General features: G+C 34.9%; 1 protein-coding gene across 1 annotated transcript in view; it reads right to left on the bottom strand.

The window, feature by feature from the left end:
- Positions 1–3,385: 3,385 nt before the first annotated feature.
- The window catches only part of FYTTD1 (forty-two-three domain containing 1), a 31,217-nt gene continuing 14,719 nt past the window's right edge, over positions 3,386–19,883 (bottom strand). Inside the window, exons 4-9 of the mRNA XM_037013075.2 lie at positions 11,120–11,232; positions 9,520–9,616; positions 9,045–9,106; positions 7,534–7,608; positions 6,226–6,352; positions 3,386–5,806 (exon numbers count right to left, since the gene is read on the bottom strand). Of these exons, the coding sequence (XP_036868970.2) occupies positions 5,708–5,806; positions 6,226–6,352; positions 7,534–7,608; positions 9,045–9,106; positions 9,520–9,616; positions 11,120–11,232 (573 nt within the window). The 3' untranslated portion in view covers positions 3,386–5,707. The remainder of the gene's footprint in view (positions 5,807–6,225; positions 6,353–7,533; positions 7,609–9,044; positions 9,107–9,519; positions 9,617–11,119; positions 11,233–19,883) is intronic.

Here is a 19,883-nt window from a genome sequence, read left to right as displayed (position 1 = left end):
ATGGGGAATTAAAGGTAGAACTGAACAAGTGGTAAAAAAAAAAAGATAAAAAGGTACATAAGAAGTGCAAAATATTTAAAACCAATTGGACCTCTCCTTTTGCAACCAGTCTTCAGTATAGTTTTTTTTTTTTACACATTTTGGTCATTCCTGTTACATGATATGTCCTTTTCAATCAATCAACTACTATTTGTTGTGGGAAACAGCAGACTGTCTGATACAGTCCTTTTTCTGGGAGATTATGATAGAATCAAGACAAATATACCAAGAGAATAACAAAAAAAGGGGTGGTGAGGATTTTAAGAATTCACAGAAATGGAATCCATATCACGAATGAATGAGATTTTAAATAAAGTCTGGATTATAAAGTGGGACAGACTGGAAGGTGAGAGCAATATTCCAGACTGGGAGGAGCAGCAAGAACGCACCCAGGTATGGTTTATATATGTGTGAAGAACATTAGGCCACAGGTGGAAAAGTTATCAGAGAGCAAAAGAAAATAAAGTTTGGAGAGATCTCACTCATCAAAGCCCAACTCTTCAATGAAACCTTGAGTAGCATTTTCCCCATTCCTAAATGGAAGATGGTAAAAATGTTGAGTCTCAGTGCCAAAGCTTATTAATAACAGCTGCTCAGAGAGTTGTTCTACGAACTCTTACTAATACATTCCACGTTCTTTGGCAGGTTCCACAATCAATTATCAATGTTAATGAGCATATGTCACTATATTAAGTGACATATTTGTTATCCCTGGCAAATAACATGTATCCAGTGCATGAATTGGTTGGTTATTCTGGTCTTCCTAAAATTTTGTTATTCTTAGAAATATTTTAAGCTATTTAAGAGCAGGACCTCATTTTCTATTTTTTAGAGATATTTCACCTACAATAGCCAAAGCATCAACATACATCCATAGTAATACTACAGTGCTATAGAAATACTTTCCAGACCTATAAAATGACCCATGTCATCTGTACTCAAATTACCTATTTCCTTCATTTACACTAAATTCTTCTGACAAGTTCTCTGTAACCCAGCCTCATTGTTCCTATCTGTACAACTCAACTATTGCCAACATACCAGGCTAATCCTAATCTCTGAACTTCTGACCAAATTTATATATGGATTGTTACTTTACCTATTCAACTACATTTTAAGGTCCTGAATATGTTAAACTCTGTAATTATCTTCCATATCCCAGAGCTGAGTATATTAACAGGAGTTAAGAATGAGTGGAAATATGATTAGCACACATGTGTGTGGGGTGCATGGGGAAGGCAGTATAGCAGAGAAGACAAGTGGTGATTCTATAGCATCTTACTACACTGATGGACAGTGACTGTAATGGGGTATGTGGTGGGGACTCGATAATGGGGGGAATCTAGTAACCACAATGTTGTTCATGTTAGTGTATATTAATACCAAAATAATAAATAAAATAAAATGAGTGTAAAGAAAGACATAAAGTGGGTTATGTACTTACACAGTAAGATTATATACTCACCAGAAGAGAAAGTTGGGAGGAGAGAAAAACATTATTTTTCAGAACGGGGAGCCTAACTGTGTAGGTACTTGAAGGTCAAAAGAAACACTTGTGGATACAGGAAAAATTGAAAGATGCTATTATATCTACAATTATATAAGAATAAGTCCTAGGTAAAGACTAGAAGATAGATCAAGGAGTTAATTTTGAGACTTCTAAGGATTTGAGGTTTCATCTACAAAGGCAGAGTATGAGGGATTCTCATTCTACTCCCTCACCTTCTCCATAAAGGAAGGCCAAGTGTCAAGATCATCTTGTGAGAATTGATACAGGAATGTCACTGAGTTCACCAAAGAGTCCACCAAACAGGTGGACAAAGGGTGTGAGCAAATGAACTACAAGGATCTGTAACTTATTCCATTACTGCTGTGTTCTGGAAGGAGGAGCTGAAAAAATACGCAGTGAGGGTTAATGAATGTTAGGAATTGATACAGAGAACTTCACTGCTTCACTCAAATCTCAATAGCTTTCTCCAGCTCTGCATCTCACTACTTCAGGCAGAGATGTCCTTCAGCTCCCCCACCGCCCCCCTGGCCCATTCTACTCACTGGAAATAGTTTCCTATAAATCTCTAAACATTAGTAAACCTTTTCTGAATACACTCATGACGAGGAATTTCAGTTCCAGATTAGTGTCGCATTTGTTTTATCAAGCTTTTTAACAAATTTCAGATAGAAAATAAAAGTAATGGCAGGGAGATAAAAGAGACATTAGAAATCAACCATTTATAACCACATCTTTAAATCCATATTAAGGGTCCACAACAGTCCAAAACTCTTGTTTCTCAATGCGTGGGGCTTAATGGTATCATTTTTAAAAAGGGACTAACTCCCAATTGATCTATGGAAAAATTTAAAAAAATTAACTCTTTAAAGGGAAGCTTAAACAAAGCATTTTTTTTTAGTGGTAGGAAACAATCATGTTGATTCTGATGGAAGTTCAAAGGTACACTGATCAGAAATGGAGAAATAATCTTCTGCCCGAATATTGCCTGCATTCAGAACATATGGTTATTTGTTCTCTGTAACACCAGCTATTTTTTCTCAGTCTTATCTCCTTATGGCAAATATAAATGAGAACAAAGATTAACCTGTGCATGTTAAGTGAATTACAAAGCTATTGAAAGTCAAGTATGATACACATTTCTATAAATAACCATTGGACAATGAAACCTTTTGAGTTTCTTCATGCTTTCTTCATAGGAGTATTTTACGATTTGCTTATAATTAAAATTGTGGAGAAGTTTATATTAGAAAAAAAGCACATGTCTGGTAAGAACATTGGCTTTTCTAATAGATCTATGTAGCTTGAATACCAAGTAATGAAGTCTCACAATCATCACTGGAACAGTAGACTGACTTCCCATGCTACAAATGCTAAGGCATGGCTATTACCATTTCTTAGTTATCTGACAAGCCACACACAATTCCACTGTTTCCTGTAGGTATTCAATTCACAGAAGCAGCTTATTATGAACTGAGAATTAAAAAATCTGAGCTCAAAAGGTGACTCTGTCACACACATCTTGAAAAGCTGGGTCTTGTTTATTAGCATTTAGATGTTAAAAGTGGGTTGAACTGGATGATCTCTAAAGGCTCATCTAGTCTAATAATCTGCATTATAAGTAAAGTTAATTCTCTGTTTTAATCCTCCTAGCTGCCTTCTGTTGGAGTTATGAATGAAATGGTCAAAAGGCAGTTAGAAGGATGTTAAATGGGTCTACATTGACTTACCACTTTATTAGGAAGATCTTTACAGTTTTTCAAACTGTAAAAATTATAATCACTAGAAAGTTCTTTGTAAGACAGAACAATCTAAAAACCACAACTCAATCTTTATAGCTAAGAATAAACATGAGACCTGTAACATTTTATTTGTTAAAAATGAACAGCTTCAGAATAGATCTAAATGTACTTTTCCAAAAAACACCAAAAAGTACAGTGTAAAGCATCTCCTCATTAAATACAAACTTTCATTTTGTGATGCACTGCATCAATGTTTTGCATACACCTTGATGCAAAGGAAATTTTAAGTTGCATCCTGTTTAAAAAACAAAACTGTAACTAAAAAAGGATGACTACAACCACATTCCAAGAAAGGAAATTTCCCTCTCACAAAGCATAGTCTTGTTTATATACAACATGTTAGCACTGAAAAATTTTAAGTTAATTTTAACAAAGGCAAAAATTTGTTTAAAAACAAAGTGAAATTACAGATGCACGAAAAGCAAAAGTTTAATATATCAAAGACACTTTGTCGTTTGACGCAATTAATGTCAATATTTGTGGCAATTTTTAGGGTTCTCAAAACAAAAAGGCATTAATAATAGCTCTGTACAATAATATTTAAAATAACAAGAAAATGCAAACATCTTTATACCACATTTTCACAAACTGTTCTAAAGACAGCAAACTCGTGCCCAGCTGTTTGTCCTTTGATTTAAAGTTACCAGTAATTCTAAACCAGTCTAAAATATATTGTTATTGGATCAAATCTAAGCAATCATACTTGCAAGAATGTTTTGCAATGAGTCCTTGGCCTAAGGAGACTAGAGAGTGTCTTCAAATTGTGTGACTAGTTTCCAATAATCCTTTGTCAGTAGACTTACTGGCGAAATACCAGATATTAAGGATCAGATTTAATTCTTTGGTATAAGCATGAAACTGTTATTGATAGCTTTATGTGGCTAGCATAAACCAAATAACCCAAGGAGCAGGAGAGACAACAATGAAGCCTAGAATGCAATGCAAGGCAGACAGGAACAGTAGTTTACTTTTTTTTTTTTTTTTTGAGGAAAATCATTAATAATACACTCTAGGGAAACTAATACCTACTTGGATGTTTTAAAAGTATAGCAAACCAAAAGGTTAAGCTTCAAAATGACCAAACTTGTAACTTGTAGCTGGAATATTTTGCTGCATTCTGGCATTTTTACCATAACTTACACCATACAACCATCTGAGGACTCTCAGCACTAGTTTGGCACAAACAATTCCTCCTACCCCTTCAGAGTATAGAGGGGGAGGAACCCTTTTCTCACCATAAATGCCTGAACTTTATATAAGATATCAGAGTGAAAGGTATAAAACAGGGTTACAATGTAACTCTATTACAATTTGCATTTTTTTCCTTTGTGACAATATATTTTCCTTTCGGGGGCTGTATACTGTTTCACTTAGCACAGCCTAAAAGCTTATTGAATTTAACTCTTCGAATAAGAAGGAACTCTAGGATTTTATGGCTATTAATTTTGCTATCAAAATATCTAAGGGACTCAATCCATTTTAGTATTACAATTCTACTAAATATCATTTGAAGAATTGTGAATACTAGATTCAAGACCATACTAAATTCTAATAGTATACCTATTATCTGGGCTTTAAAGTTTTTTACCTCAGTTATGTGTCTTCAACCTGCTACTTTCTCTCATGCTTTTTTCATTTACTAAACAAAAACTATCAGATTTTACATTGGACCTTCTCCTCCAAGGTTCTACCAGGTAACTTTGTAAACATGCATTTATACCTTCAAACACCAACATTTTAAACTGACATTAGTGCCTAGCTTCACATTTGTTAAAAGTTCAGCATTAAGGATTTACAACTCTGGAGAATTAACCTAAGTTATCTGAAAAATTAACCAAGTTTCAGATAGTCCCATACATCTTAAAACCCCAAACTGGAATTCTAATAATTTTTTTTATATTTCTATGAAGAAAAGTCAACTGTACTTGTTACATCAACACTATTAAGGGGTAAGTGGCAGCAACACAGGGACCTACTCATATTTCCAAAGACCAAGATTTACCACGGCAAAGTAAAAAATGGGCAAAGGCAATGAAATCCTAAATATCACTATAATAAAAATAATCAATTTCTATCTTTCCATCTTTTCTATGCTGCATGAGGAACCAAAGACGTTCAACAGAGAATTGTTCTGTCTGGGCCAACCATGACATTTTTAAGAACAGATAGGTATATCCCCTGTTACTCTTTCAGGGCATTATTTATACATGTTTAAAAAAAACCAAAAACTTCAAAAATAAAAAGAGTATTTAGCTTTGTGAATATTTTGAAATAAAGTTTCTTGAATTTCTGTGATGGACTCTAAGCAAGTCAACTTTTAAAACAGAGTCATCACTCAAAAGTCCCGTTGACATGGAATCTATCCCACGGTTACAAAGCGGCTTCCTCCTTTGTTGAATGTGAGAGTGGCTCTTTGTTCCTTCAAGATCCCAAATCGCTCATTCAAAGTCATCCCTGTCTACAGAAAACAGAATAAAAAATTTAACAACTTAACTATAAAGCCGTATTTACTTTGGAACACTAATGTGATCATAGTGGTAATTCACAGTAACAATACCTAACATTTCCTGAATATTTATGTGTATGAACTCATTTAATTCTAACAGATGTTTAAAGTGAATTTAGCCAAGTTAGTCAACAAATTTATGAACCTGAAAACAATACGCTAAGTGAAAAAAATCAGTCACAAAGCATAATGTGTGAACCTATTTATAGGGAATGTCCAAAATAAGCAAATCTAAAAGGACAAAAAGTAGATGCAGAGCAGTGGTTTCCTAGGGTTGAAGAGACTTAGGACACCCTAATTAATTCATTGTACATTTTATTAATTAAAATATTCTCAGTGAATGGTCCAAAGAAATACAAAAAAAATTTTACCTGTTTCCCAACACTATTTATGTCAAATTGCAGGGGGACACCTTTAGGGACTTTCTTTACATCAGACTGCTCCCGTTTTGTCAAGAATGAGGGTACAGCAGTACGAGTTAATCGTGGTTTCTGAGTTCTGTTAGAAAGAAATTAAAATGAAATCAGATCAGCTTAACAATTAAAAGAAGAAAAACAAATCATTTGGTATGTAAGACATTTTGACTTGCACACATGTTCAAATGTATTGGGCTATTTTATTTGTGCTCTCAAAAAAAGTTGATTAGCCACTTATCCACAGGGGATATATTCCAAGACCTTAGTGGATGCCAGAAACAGTGGATAATACTGAACCCCATATGCACTATGTTTTTCCTATACATACATAACTATGATAAAGTTTAATTTATAAATTAGGCACAGTAAGAGACTTAACAACTCATAATAAAATAGAATTAAAATATGCTGTAATAAAAGTTCCATGAATGTGAATGTGGTCTCCCTCTCAAAATATCTTATTGCACCATACTCACCTTCTTGTGATGATGTGAAATAATAAAATGCCTACATGATGAGGTCAGGTGAGGTAAATGATGTAGGCGTTGTGACGTAGCAATAGGCTATGACTGACCTTCTGATGATATGTTGGAAGAATTGGCAGTTTCTGACCACAGCTAACCGAGGATAATTGAAACCTCAGCCAGTGAAACTGCTAGAAGACTACTGTACCTAGTCCTTGACTGACTAATCAAATTTATGATCACCCACAAAATACCTCTTAAGTGGAACTATAAAGTTTTCAACAATTTGGAATGACTGGTGATTTCTAAGTCATGATCTTCTACATAAACCTAGATGGTTTATAATGCAATAAAAAGAACAGTTAACTAAATTAAGGTCATCTAGATAAACAAATACACTACGAAGCTTTTAAAAAGAAGGTAGATGTGTATGTACTATAAGGTAAAGATGTCCAAATATACTGGGAGTGGTGTGGGGCGGGGTAGGGAGCAAGTATGTATATACAGTGTTACCCATTTATTATTATACATAAGAAATAGATGTTCATATTAGTTATGCATGCATTGAACTTTTAAAAATAAGAACATGCAATTATTACAAGTGGTTACTTTGGAGCTGCTGAACCAAGAATCAAGGGAGCTTTCACTTTTAACTTTATATTATACTATTTCCATTTTGTACCACAAGTGTTACTTTTATCTTTGTCTCAGTTTATCTTAACTTGCAGAAGTCTAATACTTTTCTAATATCTTACATATGGAAAGGTTATAGATTCTGCAAAATAAAGAAAAGACTTACACTGGGCACTGCACTGCTCCAGGATTGTCAATGGATATGGTCAAAATGCCTCCATTTGTTGTTGAAGTCCGCCATCTAGTTTCAAAAAATAAAAAACATGACCAAAATGGAAATTTATAAATCCTATATACTGTGTACTCAGATATTAATTTTTCTTAGCTTTTAGGAAATAAAGATAACTAAGCTTCACTATGATGTAATTATTCAGCATCTTGGGTGTAGGAACTGGACACTTGAGTTTATGTATTAAATACTTTTCAGTGTAACAAATACATGCCCATTAAAAAAAAATCAACACAGAAAGGCTTCCAATGAAAAGCAAGTCCTTCAACCCACTCTGCTCCTCCTTCCTGCTCCCCAGAGGCAGTGCTTTTAAACTTTGCTTTTACTGCTAGCTACCTCCAGTTCACTAAACAAGATGCTTACATAATATCTTGCAAAGGGTTTAGCTCATCACACTATCCACTCATTTTCCTACCTAACGCTATATGTTTTGATGGCTATATCACTATTTTATTTACATTATAACTTTAAATATATTTAAATCTCTTTTAGTAGTATCTGACACCATTCCCTTCCCCACTTTGTATGAAAGGATAGTATCTCTATTCCTTCCTTCTACTTTTTCTTTCACTTTTGTACCTTCCACTTTTTATCAACTCTTTTACTTATATTGTATTCTGTTACCAAATTAAATATTTCATGCTTTGTTCTATAGGTTGAATCTCAAACTTCAAAACAAACAGCATTTGAATGATCACAACTATGAATATATTGTTCATTGCAGAAGCAAACAGGTTATGACTATCATTTCTTTCTTTAGAGGTTTCAATGTTACAAGTCCTGTGCAAAAGAATACTGCCATCATCAAGTTCAAATAGTTTCCTTTCTTACACTCTGATTGTTCAAATTCACACCCCATTTTAGGTGATGCCATATCTGGACCATGATCATGTTTTATTTTTTATTTTTTCCCAAAAAGTAGCCATAATTTTAAATAGATTAGTCTTAAAACTTGATTATACTGGTGGAATTAGAATGTTACAACTCACACTCAGCAACTAGAATTCTAACAGACAAAAATTTTTTTAAACTCTTTACAAGATTAAGGGGAAATGTGAAAAGGAAAAACATCCTACTGTTTTTAAAGGTTTACAAAGTTTCTAAAAGCTCTATTGGATTTTCTCCTATTTATTCCCTGAATAGGCTCATTTGTGTAAAAGCAGTTATAGAAAATAAAGAGCTGTTTCAGTAAAATGGGATAAACAAGCAACCAAAAAAATTTTTTAATACAGTAATTTATTTGGTGCTAAAACTGTTACAACACTGACGTGTTACAATGCAAAAAGCTTTCAGGAAAAAAAAAACAACTAAAAACAAAATAGGATTTATTTAGTTCAGGTTCAATGTTAATTTACTTTGGGTCTCATTTAATTTCCTTTGGACTGGGGCACATAGTGTTTGTTCTAAGAGTTTTGAAATATTATCTTGAAAAACAAATTGAAACTTACTGACGAGTTCTCTTTGCTACTACATCGTCTAGCAGTTGTTCTGTGTTCAACTGGGCCTGAACCTGAAGGGAAAAGAAAAGCAGTAGATCCCATAGAAGGCAGAGGTTTTGAATCCAAAGAGCTATCCAGTTCTGTAACTTTATAACCCAGTGTGGTGTGTGTAGAAATGCAGGTCATGTGACTATTCTGGCACTACATCTTTTGTTGAAATTCCTGTTATCAGAACAAGTGGTAAAAGTAAGTTTATTTCTAAATAACACACTTAAACTCTTTTAAGATGTTTCTAATGAAGACAACAAAAGAGAATATAGGAAAAAATTTAGAAAAAGAAGAACTAATTTAATATCATGTTCTCCGTATTCCAAACCCAACCCCTACCTCAGTCATGGGCCATGCCTATGACTGAGGACTACTAAAGGTGGATGTTCAGGATCCTTTGTTTGGATAAAAAGAAAAACCACCAAGAGTTTTATACCTTCAAGCCTCTTCTGAAAAGAAAAGTTGCCTGACGAGTGTCTTTCTGATGACTTAATTTATTTCCACTCCTGGTAAAATTGGCTGGGATGTTATTTCTGCAACAAAAACAAATATACCATGAAAAAGCCTGAGCTGCTTAACAATTTTCAAACATCTGAGACAAAAATAAGTAAAAAAATAGTTAAATTTCTAGGCTGAAAACTTGAAGTACATTAAACATAAAGATTCTGAATTATTCCCTTATTTATGCAAAGTTGAGATTTGGTTTATAAATATCTCCCTCTACAGCATATTACCTAACAAGCTGGTTAATTTTGAACTAATTTATCTTCCAAATATTCATCTAATATTCCAACATATTTGTTTTGAAGACATTACAAATAAAATTTTTAATGCTATTTCCTAAGTCCAGTGAAAGAAATAAATGTACAGATTTATTTACAGGATTAGCACAAAGAAAATCACATCTAAGCACACCATAATCAAACTGCTGAAAAAAATGAATATTGAAAAATAACATCTTCTAAAATTTTCTCTTCCTTCCGCACTGGGAAACCTTTATTTATTAACATAAATCACAGAGACTCTTACATTCTTCCACCGCTTGCTTTTTCACACAGACCACTGTATTCTTAATTATCTTTGACTTGATTTTCACCAATTCCTTTCTAGTTTCTCTAGAAGTTGGTAAAACGTGAGAAAACTAATTTTCTCATCTACTTATTTTTATAAATAAATGCTTAACAGGTCACGTAATCTTCCTCCAATCTTTTAGAGGCTCAAATGCAAAATTTCCCTAACTAACCCAATTAATATGGGCTCATTAGTGGCTCATGTAATCAACAGGTTCTTATTTGATAAGTTCCTCTTTTCCAAAAGATACTACCAAATGATTCCCCAAAGAAAAAGAGATGATAGTTAAGCAAATTTGCAATTCCAGCCATTCGGTTTGTACAAAAACTTCATTTCAGAGTTTTGTTTGTTTTGAATTACCTTCTGTAAGAGATGAATAAATGGTACTTGAACTGAAATAGTAAAGGAACTTTGCAGCTTGTCAACTTCCTTTCCATCCACTTTATACTTACAGAGAACAGAATGCTATAACAATAGGTAGTAAGTTGTTATGCCTTTCAATTTAATGTAAAAATAATTTCAGCTTAAGCAGCATTCATGCAGAATTCTTTCTGGTATATTTCCACAAATAACATACATTGTTCTATTAAGTACCACTGAGACCGAGTAACAAATTCAGCTTTCAGAATTCCCAATTTTGAATGATTCTGGCTGAAATATTTTTACCAAAACAATCACCTTTTCTGGTTTTATATTGTATGTCAAAAGAGATATAGAAGCAGAGTAAGCTCTTTTAATAAGTTTATAATTTGTCAAATTCATCAATAACACTGGGTCTGAGAAATAAGAAAGCGATTACTGAATGCATCCACGTTGGGTGTTCAGAGAGACCTCCCAAGTATCTGTCTTGAAAATGACCAGATAACTATAAGAATCAATGCAACTCCATTCCTTTGAATACTAGTGTAAGAAGTGTATCTTTCTCTATGCAAGATAACATATTATTGTATCATTTGAGTACTTACTTTCTATTTAACTGGTTAGGTCTCTTGAGAACTCCAACTGGTTTTCTCTGCACTTCATTTTGTCTCAGAAGGTTTGCCTTCCTCTTTAATGCTGGAAAATATCGTTCTATATTCTTTCAGAAAGCAAGAAATCAGGTTAATCAGTTTGTTTTTTGCTGTATACCCTACTACAATGAACATTTCTGAAGTAGAATGTACAAGGACTGCGATGTGCAGGTTAGAGAGACGGAAAAGCTAAAACAATTTCAGTATTCCCTGTCTAAATGACTGAAAAACAGCAGCCACATTATACTTAAAATCCAACAAAAAAAGAAATTGGACAGAAAAATTGATTTTTCGATTTTGAGTATATTCAGTTTGAGGTGCTCTAAGGGATACACAGACAGGGATAAATAATACCAAGAGCACAGGAGGAATGCTATTAAATCAGACTGATGGCCCATTCTAAGCTTTGTATTTCATCTTTAATAGTAACAGCAAGGAAATGACTCTATAGCTTCTTATTACACTGATAGACAGTGACTGCAATGGGGCAGGGGAGTGAGGACGGTGAATGTTGAAACCACAATGTTGTTCACATGAAACCTTCATAGACTGCATATGAATGATACTTCCATTAAAAAAAAAAAGTAACACCAAGGGCCATTTTATGGGTAAATATGAAAGTTCCTTCTATCATGCTGTTATGTTATTTTCCTTCAAAGTATCTTCCATATTATGATCATAGTTATTTGTGTGATAACTTTATCCATGTTTACATAAGTTCCCCATGAGGAAAGGGATTTTCTATTCAGTTACTGCAGAATCTCTTGCATGTACTGTAGCAGGTGCTCAGTCAATGCTGTTGAATGATGTTGAATGATGAATACATGGAATAGAACAATAACAATCCATTGATATATGGTGAATATGTGTTCCATGGATCCAAGATTTATATATATGAATATCAAAGTATAGTTAGGAGTAAATATTTCTTTAACAATGCTTTTGACATAAAAAATTATTTCTTTGGGGAGAGAAATTAAGGTAGCTTATTTTTAATGTTAATTTTACTAAGGTATTACTTATAAGATTTAAAGTTTACAGTTTGATAAACTTGGATAATTACATATAATCATGTAATTTTATCATAATCAAGATACAGAACACTGCCCTTACCCTAAAAGCTTTCCGTGTACTCCTTTGCAGTCAATTCCTTCCTTCACTGGACTCCCAACCTAGGCAATGACCAATTTCTTGCTATTTAGCCTTTTCTACATTTCAAATAAATGGAATGACATAGTACATAGTTTTCTGTTAATTTCTTATACTTTGCATGATGTTTTGAGATGTGTTCATGCTGTCTTGTATATTAACATTCCTTTTTTTAATACTGAATATAATTCCATAGTATGGAGATAAAAGTGTTTGTTTTTAATTGTCAAAATCAGACAAATAATTGAAGCTACCCATTAGCAGAAAATAACTGCTATATATATATGCAAAAACAAGTGTTTTTAGTACACAAAAGTACTAAATGGTTCAGTACTATCAGAGTCAAGTTCTACAGAACATAACATACTCCCAGTTTTGGAAAATTCTAATCTAAAAGAGAAAAATTACAGAATTGACATTGACAAAGTTACATATTCTGGTAGAAAAATTCCTTAACTTAAAACAACTATTACTTGACAGATATTTCAAGCTGACTCTAAACAAAAAGAAAATTCATTCTTAAGAGACAACCAGGAGGACTAAAGATGATGGCGTGAGAGGTGAGACAGAGGTTTCCTCCTAAAACAGCACATAATATGAAAATATAATTAATATGATTAATCCTGAAAGAACAACTGGAAAGAGGGCTGCACCAAACTGCATACATCTGGAGAAAAGAATAAACCTCAAGGAACAGGGTAATGTATGAAATCCGTGGCCCAGCTAGACCCAAACCCTTCCCCCACCCCAGCTCACCAGCGGGAGGAAGAGAAACGGAGTGGGGAGGGAGTGGAGGCCTGGGACTGCTGAATACCTAACTCCAGAGATATGCTCTGGGAGCACAAACCTATATTTCACGGTGCTTTCACAGTACTCTCGTGATTAGGGGGTTGGAAAGCTAAGACAGGCAGAATACCTGGAGAGAGTGAGATTCCAGCCACTGGTGGAAAGCAGGGATCCATATCTGGCTGCTCTGAGACAAAAGAAAGGCAGGCAGTCTGACAGACTTCCTAACAGCAAGAGGGCTGCTAAAGGGGCAAGGATTGCACACAGCTTACTGGTCAGGAGAAAGGACAGGTAGACAAAATTGTCTCGGTGCACTCTGCCCAGCAGGCTGGGAACTTCCTCAATCTTCAGGTGTTCCAGTTCCCTGGCTGGCTACACAGCTCGAAGAAATCCCTCCATGATACAGTGCCTACTGCACCTTTTTCCCAGCCAGCCCCACCTGGCCCGCAAACCAACAAACCATACCCTGGCATTAGGCCAGCCAGAGGGAAGACCAATCTATAGCAACTACAAACACAAAGCATACACGCTTATACCAGTGTGCTTGGCCCACTGGTTCTGGCACTGGAGGCAGGCATAGCAGCTGGGAAGCAGGAAACAGCTCTTTCCTTCTCCCAGGCACCAATACTGCTCCCCTGTGACACCACGCACCCCCCCCCCCCCCGCCCCGCGACACTGCTTCAGGGGCTGAGCAGCTCCAGAGAGTAGAGCTTCTGGGCACTAGAGGGCGCCATATACAAATATGAAATGCCAAAGAAACCTGGTTCAAAGAAAAATTATGAATACAACTCCTGAGAAAGATTCAAATGAAACTGACCTCATGAATCTTCATGAAAAGGATTTGAAAATAAAAATCATTAACATGCTCATGGAGGTACAGAAAAATATTCAAGAACTCAGGAATGAATTCCAGTCAGAGATCCAATCGTTGAAGAGCACAATGGAGGGTATTAAAAGCAGATCAGATATGGTGGAGGAGATGATAAATGAAATAGAAACTAGAGAAGAGAAATACAAAGAAGCTGAGGCACAGAGAGAAAAAAGGATCTCTAAGAATCCAAGAATATTGAGAGAACTGTGGGATCAATGCAAATGAAACAATATTTGCATTATAGGGGTACCAGAAGAAGGGAGGGAGAGAAAGGGATACAAAGTGTCTTTGAGGAGGTAGTTACTGAAAACTTCCCCAATCTGGGGAAGGAGATAGTCTCTCAGGCCATGGAGGTGCACAGATCTCCCAACACAAAAGACCCAAGGAAGACAACACCAAGACATATACTAATTAAAATGGCAATGATCAAGGATAAGGACAGACTATTAAAAGCAGCCAGAGAGAGAAATAAGATCACATACAAAGGAAAGCCCATCAGGCTATCATCAGACTTCTTAGCAGAAACCTTTACAGGCCAGAAGTGAGTGGCATGACTTTTTTGCAATGAAGCAGAAGGACCTCAAACCAAGATTACCTTATCCAGCAAGATTATCATTTAAATTTGAAGGAGGGATTAAACAATTTACAGATAAGGGAAAGCTGAGGGAATTTACCTCCCATAAACCATCTCTACAGTGTATTTTGGAGGGACTAGCTGTCACCAAAAGTAATAAAAAGACAGTAAAGTAAGTAGAGCAGGTAATTACTAAGCAAATTGAATCAACTATCTCCAAAGTCAATCAAGGGATAGACAAACAGTACACAATATGATATGTGATATAAAAAGAATGGAGGAAGAAAAAGGAGGAGAAAAAAAGAACCTTAAGATTGTGTTTGTAATAGCATATTAAGTGCGTTAAGTCACGCTCCTAAACAGTAAGGAAGTTAACCTTGAACCTTTGGTAACCACGAATCTAAAGCCTGCAATGACAATAAGTACATACCTACCGATAATCACCATAAATAGAATGCAATGCATTCATTCTAGGAGACTTCAACACTCCTCTTACTCTAAAGGACAGATCAACCAGACAGAAAATAAGTGAGACAGAGGCAGTGAACACCACATTAGAACAGATGGACCTAACTAAAAAACATCTACAGAACTCTACACTCAAAAGCAGCAGAATACACATTCTCCTCAAGTGTACATGGAACATTTTCAAGAATAGATCATATACTAGACCACAAAAAGAGCCTTGGTAAATTTAAAAAGATTGAAATTGTACGGAGATTCTCAGACCACAAAGGTATGAAACTAGAAATAATTTACGCAAATGAAATGAAAAATCCCACAAACACATGGAGGGTTCACAGCATGCTCCTAAATAACCAATGGATCAATGACCAAATCAAAACAGAGATCAAGCAAAATATGGAGAGAAATGACAACAATAATTCAACACCGCAAAATCTGTGGGACGCAGTGATGGCTGTGCTAAGAGGAAAGTATATTGCAATACAGGCCTACCTCAGGAAAGAACAATCCCATATGAACACTCTAAACTCACAATTAACGGAACTACAAAAAGAAGAACAATGAGGCCCAGACTCAGTAGAATGAGGGACATAATAAAGATTAGAGCAGAATAAATAAAATTGAGAAGAATAAAACAATAGAATCAATGAAAGCAAGAGCTGATTCTTCGAGAAAAATAAAATAGATAAACCCCTAGCTAGACTTATCAAGAAAAAAAGAGAGTCTACACACATAAACAGAATCAGAAATGAGAAAGGAAAAATCACTACGGACACCACAGAAATACAAAGAATTATTAGAGAATACTATGAAAAATTAAACACCAACAAACTGGATAACCTAGAACAAATGGACAACTTTTTAAAAAAATACAACCTGCCAAGGCTGACCCAGAAAGAAACAGAAAATCTGAACAGACCAATTACTAGCAACGAAATTCAACTGGTAATCAAAAGACTACTTAAGAACAAAACCCCTGGACCAGATGGCTTCACTGCTGAATTTTATCAAACATTTTGAGAAGACCTAATACCAATCCTCCTTAAAGTTTTCCAAAGAGTAGAAGAAGAGGGAATACTTCGAAACTCATTCTATGAGGCCAGCATCACTCTAATACCAAAACCAGGCAAAGACACCACAAAAAAAGAAAATTACAGACCAATATCCCTGATGAACATAGATGCAAAAATACTCAACAAAATATTAGCAAACTGAATTAAAAAACACATCAAAAAGATCATCCATCATGATAGAGTAGGATTTATTCCAAGGATGCAAGGATGGTACAACATTCGAAAATCCATCAACATGATCCACACCACATCAACAAACAGGACAAAAACCACATGATCATCTCCACAGACGCTGAAAAAGCATTTGACAAAATTCAACATCCATTCATGATAAAGACTCTCAACAAATGGGTACAGAGGGCAAGTACCTCAACATAATAAAGGCCATATATGACAAACCCACAGCCAATATCATACTTAATAGCGAGAAGCTGTAGGCTTTTCACCTAAGATTGGGAACAAGACAAGGATGCCCACTCTCCCCACTTCTATTCAACATAGTACTGGAGGTCCTAGCCACAGCAATCAGATAACACAAAGAAATAAAAGGCATCCAGATTGGCAAGGAAGAAGTTAAACTGTCCCTGTTTGCAGATGACATGGTATTATACATAAAAAACCATGAAGAATCTACTACAAAACTACTAGATCTAATATCTGAATTCAGCAAAGTTGCAGGATACAAAATTAATACACAGAAATCTGTTGCAATTCCTATACACTAACAATGAACTAGCAGAAAGAGAAATCAGGAAAACAATTCCATTCACAGCTGCATCAAAAAGAATAAAATACCTAGGAATAAACCTTACCAAGGAAGTGAAAGACCTATACTATGAAAACTACAAGACACTCATGAGAGAAATCAAAGAAGATACCAATAAATGGAAACACATCCTGTGTTCATGGATAGGAAGAATTAATATTGTCAAAATAGCCATCCTGCCTAAAGCAATCTACAGATTCAATGCAATTCCTATCAAAATACCAACAGCATTCTTCAATGAACTAGAGCAAATCATTCTAAAATTCACATGGAACCAGAAAAGACCCTGAATAGCCAAAGCAATCCTGAGAAGGAAGAATAAAGTTGGGGGGATTATGCTCCCTAACTTCAAGCTCTACTATAAAACCACAGTAATCAAGAAAATTTGGTGCTGGTACAAGACCAGAACCATAGACCAATGGAACAGACTAGAGAGCCCTGATATAAACCCAACCATATATGGTTAATTAATGTACGATAAAGGAGTCATGGACATAGAATGGGGAAATGATAGCCTCTTCAACAACTGGTGTTGGCAAAACTGGACAGCTACATGCAAGAGAATGAAACTGGATTATTGTTTAACCCCATATACAAAAGTAAACTCGAAATGGACTAAAGACCTTAATGTAAGCCATGAAACCATAAAACTCTTGGAAGACATCATAGACAAAAATCCCCTGAATATAAGCATGAACAACTTCTTCCTGAATGCATCTCCTTGAGCAAGGGAAAAGCAAAAATTAACACATGGGACTACATCAAACTAAAGTTTCTGTAAACAAAGGACACTATCAACAGAACAAAAAGGCATCCTACAGTATGGGAGAATATATTTGTAAATGACAAATCCAATAAGGGGTTAACATCAAAAATATATAAAGAATTCACATGCTTTAACACCCAAAAAGCAAATAACCCTTTCAAAAAATGGGCAGAGGATATGAAGAGACAATTGTCCAAAGAAGAAATTCAGATAGCCAACAGACACATGAAAAGATGCTCCACATCACTAATCATCAGGGAAATGCAAATTAAAACCACAATGAGATATCACCTCACACCAGTAAGGATAGCCAGCATCAAAAAGACTAAGAACAAGAAATGCTGGCATGGTTGTGGAAAAAGGGGAACCCTCCTACACTCCTGGTGGGAATGTAAGCTAGTTCAACTATTGTGGAAAGCAATATGGAGGTTCCTCAAAAAACTAAAAATAGAAATACCATTTGATCCAGGAATCCCACTCCTTGGAATTTACCCAAATAGAACTTCTCAGACTCAAAAAGATATATGCACCCATGTTTATCGCAGCTCTATTTACAATAGCCAAGATATGGAAGCAACCTAAGTGTCCATCAGTAAATGAATGGATAAAGAAGATGTGGTACATATACACAATGGAATACTATTCAGCCATAAGAAAGAAATCCTACCATTTCCAAAAACATGGATAGAGCTAGAGGATATTATGCTCAGTGAAATAAGTCAGGTGAAAAAAGACCAGTGTCAATTATTTCCTCATTTGTTGAGTATAACAACGAAGTAAACTGAAGGAATAAAAAAGCAGCAGACTCATACCTCAAGAAGGGACTAGTGGTTACCAAAGGGGAGGGGTGTGGGAGGGAGGGAGATGGGGATGGAGGGGTATTATGTTTAGTACACATGGTGTCGGGTGTCACAGGGAAAACAGTGTAGCACAGAGAAGGCAAGCAGTGCATCTTCCTACGCTGATGGCCAGTGACTGCATTGGGGTATGGGTGGGGACTTGATAATATGGGTAAATGTAGTAACCACATTGTTTTCTCATGTGAAACCTTCATAAAAGTGTATATCAATAATACCTTAATAAAAAAAAAAAGAGAACCATTCCCCTGTTAGCACAGCTATTTACTCTCTCAGTAAATACTAGTAATGTAAGTTAAGTATGCTACCCTTCCCACTTAGTCATTCACTTCACAGGTAAGAATATGTACCTTCTTATTGAAATAAAATCTCACTAACTTAAACAATGGAAAGAAATAGATAAAGTAGCAGAAAGTCTAATTATGGTCAGAACTTATTTTTAAGCTATAAATCTTCAAAGTACATACAGCAATTCAAGGCCAATTAAGTTACTTAGGTAACTTGTTTAATGAATAGAAAAGGATGATATGAGTTATTTATATGTAAATCAAAATTTTCTAAATTGCTGGAAAGTAATCTGCTTCACAAGTACCATATTCTATCTTAATGAAACTATTAATCTGTATTCAGGTTGAGGAAAAGGTTTTTAAGAAACTGCAAATTTCAAACCAAACTTTTGCCAAAGTATTCAAACTCTGAATAAATGGATCTTTCTCATCATGATCAGTGCATTGTTAACATTCTATATTTAACATTTTCAATTTTTGCTTTTTTCAAACAACTCAAAAAGACTATCAGACGTGGTAACTTAAAAGTTTTACTGGCACAAGTAATTAGCAGTTAAATCCAATCTTCCTCTCAGCATCTTTATGTCATTAATGTTTGTCGATTTCCAATAAACAATTCTATGATAAATTTTTAGAGGAGAGAACAGCTGTTGGTGGTGGCAAGACTGAAAAGTTAAGGGATCTAAGACAGTGTGGTTCTTAACTAGAATATGCACATTTAAAATAATTTAAGAAATGAAATGTTCTTAAATTTTTTACAACTATGTAGTCCCTTCATAATTAGAGAAAAGGATCAAAAAACAAGAGCAGAATAAATTCCTTGGTGGCTCAGACCTACTGAATGATAACAATTAGAAGAAAAATCATTTGTGAAACTATTTTAAGTAATGCTTTAGCCAATTCAAAATTATTCATTGAGATGTAAATAAAACTTCAGGTAAAATCTGAAAAGTAGTTAACTGATGGTAGGTAAATAATTACAGCTCTAATTAAAAATATCAACTAGTTAATAGCTATTTGTGGAAGAGCATCCACATAGACTTACATGTTCATAGCAGCATTATTCACAAGATCCAAAAAGTAAAAACAAAATGTCCACCAACTGGTGAATGGATAAACAAATTA

This window comes from Manis javanica, chromosome 3, assembly GCF_040802235.1.
Source record: "Manis javanica isolate MJ-LG chromosome 3, MJ_LKY, whole genome shotgun sequence".
Taxonomy (NCBI): Eukaryota; Metazoa; Chordata; class Mammalia; order Pholidota; family Manidae; genus Manis; species Manis javanica.
Note: the sequence above shows the minus strand (reverse complement) of the source record. Positions and strands in the feature narration are given on the sequence as shown.